Source organism: Elephantulus edwardii, unplaced genomic scaffold, assembly GCF_000299155.1.
Source record: "Elephantulus edwardii isolate Elephantulus edwardi_28Jun2011 unplaced genomic scaffold, EleEdw1.0 scaffold00043, whole genome shotgun sequence".
Classification (NCBI taxonomy): domain Eukaryota; kingdom Metazoa; phylum Chordata; class Mammalia; order Macroscelidea; family Macroscelididae; genus Elephantulus; species Elephantulus edwardii.
Genome location: NW_006399793.1, coordinates 15,516,377 through 15,522,898, shown reverse-complemented (window position 1 = coordinate 15,522,898; position 6,522 = coordinate 15,516,377). Strand labels below are relative to the sequence as shown.

General features: G+C 42.7%; 1 protein-coding gene across 1 annotated transcript in view; it reads left to right on the top strand.

Moving 5' to 3' along the window:
- GLRX (glutaredoxin (thioltransferase)) overlaps positions 1-6,183 on the top strand; it is a 13,826-nt gene extending 7,643 nt beyond the window's left edge. The window contains exon 2 of the mRNA XM_006885373.1: positions 6,070-6,183. Within this exon, the coding sequence (XP_006885435.1) occupies positions 6,070-6,183 (114 nt within the window). The remainder of the gene's footprint in view (positions 1-6,069) is intronic.
- Positions 6,184-6,522: the final 339 nt, after the last annotated feature.

Sequence of the window (6,522 nt, the reverse complement as noted above, 5' to 3'; positions counted from 1 at the left end):
ACAATGAATGAATGGAAACCCAAAATCTCTGTAAATGTTTATGAAAATTAATAAAATATAAGTATAGGGGGAAAAAAAAGAAACCCGATGGGGCAGTTCTGTTATGTCCTACCTCTAGGGTGTTTGTGAGCAAGAACCGACTTGACGGCAGGGGGTATTTATAGGAAGAAGGCCTAGTGGTCCATCATTTTTGCCACAGTTGTGTCAAATGCTAAGTGAAAAGTCAGAAGTCCAAACCCACCTATTAGCTGCATGAGAGAGAGAGACCTATCAATCTTTTTTGGTAGCATCCCCCAAAAGCAAACCCACTATGCTGTAGTCCTTTGTTATATGAGGTCATCATGAATTGGAATTAACTCAATATCATCCAATAATGGTATCTATCCGCCACTCTGGGGAGCTCTGGTGACCTAGTGGCAAGAAGCTGTGCTGAAATCCTGAATGCACGCTGTTCGAGGCCAGCGGCTGCTCCATGGGAGAAGGGTGGGCAATCTCCTCCTATGCGATTAACTGCCTCTGAAATGGGTTGGCTCCAACTCGACGGTATATAACAACTTCAGCCACTCTGCTGGACACTGAGAATACTCCACTGTGAAGAAAACAGACAAAACACGTGTGTCTGTGGACTTTACATCCTGCTCGGGGAGAGAAACAATGTGTTGGAAGGTGACAAGTAATATGTGATAAGGAGAAAAATGAAGCAGAAATGGAAAGTAGGGAAGAGATAGCAGGGGAAAATTCTAAATGGAGCCAAACTGGCCTCATTGAGAAGACAATATTCTGTAAAGAAGGTGAAGCACCCTCGTGGTATAGTGCCTAGTGTACCAGGCTGCTAACTGGAAGGCCAGAGTTAAAATCCACCCTCTGTTTCCAGGAAGAAAGATGAGCAATATCCTTCCCCTACAAATTTTCCAGCAGCCTTAGAAACTCCAAGGAGGCTCACTACGAGTAAGAAGTGACTCAGTGATGGCGGGTTTAGTTTTGTGTTTTGCTTTGTAAGAGAAGTGAAGGAGGAAAGTGCACAGGACTTTAAGGATAGAGCACTCCAGGCAGCATTAAGAGCAAGCGCTAAAGCCCTGTTGAAGATGTGTTCCTGGTAGGTTCATGCCAGGGCTGAGAGGTTGGTGTGGTTGGTTGGATCATGTCAACTAGTGGGACAGTAGAGACAAAATCCAAGACACTGCTGGAGTTAATTGGGAAGGATCTTTCAAAATAATGTGTGAACTTGGGCTTGTACTTGGTACTAGATGAGTTGCCACTGAAGGGTACTGAGCAGAGGTGTGGCCTGATTTATATTTCAAGAAGGGCCACTCTAGTGACTTGTCAGGAAAAAGAGACTGTGGAAGGGTCAGGGTGATGCTGGCAACTGAGTGACAGGAAACCACAGTATAATCCAAGTGAGAAATGCTAATAGCTTGTACTATGGGGGTAGTTTAGAGGTGAGGAACTAGCTGTGACTTGCTACATCTGAGTAACCCTGGAGAATCTGAGACCCCGCTGAGGCTGGGGCTTGGGGACACTCAATCCAGGATACTAAGTGCCCTTAATATTGCCCAACTCGAGTTTGTGGTGGCAGTTCTCTTTCCTCTTTCACAGTAACAGGCTGTCAGTTTCCTCTCAGGGGTGGAGCAGTGGAGGGCATATTTCATCTCTTCACAGCTGAATCAACAGTGCCTCTGTTTCCTGTCTCATTGCACAGCCCCCACACTGACCCACACAGCTTCTCATTCTGTTAAGCTGGGTGCTTTCAGGCAGTTTTGGGTTTTTTCTATCCTAGAGGGTGGGTGCGAGGGCAAAGGAGCCTTTCATCTCTCAGGCAAATCAGCTGTTTTGCCAGCCATGATGCACTAAATTCTGCTCCAGAGACAGACCGATCATGTTTTGAGGTCTTAGGCAGCTGGGGGTGATAGAGGACTGTGGGTTTTGAAAAACTTCAATTATCCTAGAAGGAATTAAATGATGACTCAGTCTAAATCAAGGAGCTCTGGTGGTACAAGAATTAACCCATTGGCTGCTAGCCAAAAAAGTTGATAGTTCAAACCCACCTCGTGGCTCTAAGGAAAGAAGACCTGGCAATCTGCTTCTTTGAATAAGGACATTCACAAGAAACTTACGGGGCAGCTGCACCATTACATGGGGTCACTATGAGACAAAATTGCCTATGGCACCCAACAATGATCTAAACCAGTGCCCGGACCCTGCACCAGTAGCTTGATCATTGCCTGAGAATGAGGACTGCAAATTCTTGGGCCCAATGGGGATTTACTGAATTACAAATTCTAGGAGAGTGGGTGGGGAACAGAAACCAGTGTTAACAGGGCCTCAGGTGATTCTGATACATGATCCAGTGTGAGAACTCTGAGAAGACTCCCTTCCTCAGGATACACTTACATATGATGTAAATGCTGAGACTTAATGAACCACTTTGCTCAAAGGTCAAGATGTGGCAACCTTATATATATATACCCACTCCTCACTTACTGTCTCTCATACTTTGGATATGTTGACACAGTGACTACAACAATGGGCTGTAGTTTGTCAGAGATAATAAGGACAGCACAGGATAGGACAGGATTTAGGTCTGTTCTTCATAGACTCACCTTGAGTTGTACTTGAAGACACCTAACATTTATCCTCGTGATTAGGTTCGACAGACCAGGTCATGATGCAAAATGTAGTGTTATGCAAAAATGGAAGGTAACCACATCGTCACATTACTGCCAAAACACTGATATCATAGCCCAACCAACCTGACACTTAAGTTTAACCATCATGCTGTTATGTGTCGTTGAGTGGCTTGTGACTCATAGCGACCCTATATACAACATCTCTATCCCTTGCCAATCTTACTGTCTCTGGCACACCTATTCCCATTACCCCAGTGACTGAATCAATCCATCTAATCAAGGGTCTTCCTCTCCTGCGTTGTCCCTCCACCCTCCCAAGCAAGATGTTCCTCTCCAAGGACTGGTCCCTCCTTGTAACATGTGCAAAGTATGTCAGATGAAGCCTCAGAATCCTTGCCTCCAAGGAGCAGCCTGGCTTCACTCTCTCCAGGACCAAAGTTGTTCTTACCTAGCACCAAATGTAGGTCGTTAATGACCAAAATCTTTAGTAGTAGATTTTTTTATTTCCTATTGTCATAAATGTGAAATGTCGAATAACCAGATAGTTAAATAAGTGGGGAGTAGGTATATTTACAATTTCTCTCTTCTTTTTGAAAGTATGAAAGTCAATGAACAGATAAGCCATGACCTTGTTTAAGCTCAGATGATTTTTATTTCATTCTCTAATGACTTCAATTGAAGCAGCAGTGCTATGTAATCACCTTGGAATCACATTAGGGTTCGGATCTGTTTACCATTACAACAGACCAGAGCCAAGTCTTGCTGGGAAGTAAGAAGCTAAAAGGACCCTACAATTTGAAGGAGGGGAGCATAACTTTCTTTAAAATAAAGGCTAGGGTTTGAGGAGGGGTGGGGGTGGGAAATCTTTCATACCTCATCTTTCTGCAGCTGTTCTTACATTGATAAAAGCGATGCTGTTGTTGCTGCTGCTCCACATTTGCAAAGCTTCCCACCTCTGGTGTAGATGGGGCGGGCAGCATGTGACATGATCCATGACATTACCTCCACACACAGTGTGCCCTGGGGGCACAGCCAGCTTCAGAACCAAGGCCTTGGCATTCTTCTTTCTCGGCATAGGAAACAGCCATAGAAATTTGCTTAGGGTGGTTTTTTGTTTTTGTTTTTTTTTAAACACATTTCCTCTAGGGCTCCTTCCTTTATACAAATACTATAAAAACTTACTTGCAATAATTCATCACTTTTCCGCTCATATTGTCCACGCTTTAAAGAATTCATTTGAGTTTTTAATTTTTTTCTTTCTTTTATTAATTTTAATGAAAATTTACAGAGACTTTGGATTTCCATTCATTCATTGTTGCACTTTTCTCCCTCTCCCCTTTCCCCCCAGTACACTACTGTCTTAGAAAAGTAAAAGAAAAATTCTTTCATTGTTTTACAATCCCTCCCCCCCAGGTCCACTCCACTATGCAGCCTTCGTTCTGGACTCCTGTCATGACAATCATATCTAATCACATAATCCCTTTTAAAAAGTTTTCTCCCTCATCTGTCTCAATACAGTATACATTATTTATCCCATCTTTCTCAATCTCCCCCCAACCCCAATGTCAATCCTGTTTTACAACTCACTGAAATTTTTAAGCCTTCTGAAAAAAAGGAAAGTTTTGAGACTATTCTTACTGCTCCCTGCCTTTCATCTTACCCACATCTGTTGGTACATTCCTAGTGGAGGGTGGAGACCTACTTGCTTCTGATTAGTCAGGCGATCTGTATGGTGGCAATTTCACCACTGTTCAGCATTTGTGTAACATCTTGGGCCTTGAACTTGTTGCAGTGAGGGAACTTACTTCTCCCACAGGATTCCAAAAGTCCTCTGGAATTTTGCAATGTGTTTGTTACTAGCAGCAAGGAGGTACGCTGAAGATGAACTCACAAACCAGGTGTAATAATACCGCATCTAATTATGAAGCCTGAGTAGATGGATGCCCTTGTCCCAGAATTGTAGCATTTAAATATCTTATGATGAATCAGATATTAAAGAACGAGGTTCAGAAACCACCAGCCCTACCTTCTGTGGCTGAGGATAGTGCTTCCTTGTGTTTTAACAACTGAGACACCTGACTATGATAACCGCAAGCGTAAAAATCACGGGCCGGCATCTCATGTATTTAACTTTTCCAATTGTATTAAGAAATGAATTAATGGTTGTTGGGGCTCCAGTTAAGGAGCCCCGCTGGCATAGTAGCTTAAGTATCAGGCTGATAACTCTAATCCAAAGGTCTATGGTTCAAACATACTAACTGCTTCATGAACAAAGGACTTTATAGGTCCATCTATTGTTTGGCTAGAATTTAAACCAATATGACAGTTCTAGCCTTGGAAATTCTGTCAGGTAGTTTTACTCTGTCCTGTAGAATCACTGTGAGTGAGGAACAGCTTGGTAGCAACAGAGCAGCTCAGTTTAACAATTCAGGTGTGGTCACAACTTAAATTATTATGGGCCACTGAGTAGACTATGACTTCCAGCAACCTTATGAACAAAACAGAAACTTGTCCAATTCTGTGCCACCCTCATGATCTCCCCCATGTTATCACTGTGTAAACTCATCCTGTTACAAGTCTTCTTCTCTTTCTCTTTTCCTGGCATGATCTCTTTTTCCAAGCACTGAACCCTCCTGCTAACATGTCCAAAGTCTTGGAGATGAAGGTTCGCCATCCTTGCCTTTAAGGAGGATCCTGGCTTCCACTTCTTCCAAGATAGGCTTATTTGTTCTTTTGCCAGTATATGGGATAGTCAGTATTCTTCTCTAGTACCACAATTCAAAGGCATCAATTCTTCTGTCATCGTAATTCATTGTCCACCTTTCAGATACATAGGCAGCAGCTGAAAATACCATGGCTTGGATCAAGCACACCTTAGTTTGTAAATTACATTCTTGCCATTTCACACTTTTTAAAGAGCTCCTTGACAGCAGATTTTCCCAACACAACACACATGGAGAGAAAGTAGAATTTGATCAGGGTGGCCAAACTGCAGCTAACCAAAATTTCTAGAATGACATTTTAAAATCATTTTGGCTAGTTGTTTAATGCACAGTGACCTCAATTTGAAAAACAGCCTGGTTTAAAAGGATTCTTTAATGACTATATTTATTCTAATAACAGTAATATTATTGACTCTAAAAAGTTGCATATGAGAAGGTTGTAAAGTGATTTGAAAAAGTGTGGACTTTAGAAAATATTTGAAGGAGATCAGGTATTCTACCAGCAGTTACTGGCTCAGCAAAGGATGGAGGGAATCTGTCTGAAGACATTGGCCCTCTGCACTCCGTATTTGGGCCTACCATGCCTCTCCCTTTGGTCAGGTCTTTCTTCATCCTTAACAGGAACTCTAGTGTGGGAGTAACAGGGCCCCGGGGAAAAAAGTGGAGCTTACCCTTTCTAATCTAGTAAATTTCTTAAATGTCTTGGTTTGCTTTTACAGGTGCCTCGTGTTTTCTTAGGTAATGATTGCATAGGAGGATGCTCTGATCTAGAAAGTCTGCAGCAGAATGGTGAGCTGCAGAAACGTCTAGCTGATTTGGGAGTACTACAGTAATTACAGGTGAGTAACACGTGAGAATCTGATTGCCTCAATTTAGTTATCAGCTGTGGACTGGAAACCTCTTGCTTAAGTAAGTCAGGACCTTGTGGGTGGGCCTTTGTATTTAAAAGTTGGTTGGGCCCTGGGCTTGGTGTTGTGTTTGGGGGAAACCTTCTAAGTGGTACAGCATTTGTCTTGTCAGTTTGATGTACTTAGGTTACTTGAAGTTGCTGTGCCACCAGTGTATCAAATGCCATAATGGTTACCCATGGTGGACGAGGTTTGGGAGAGCTCCCGGATTAAGCAGGATTTGAAAGCAGAATTGGCTTCTACTTCTTAAATAACAGGCCTGTG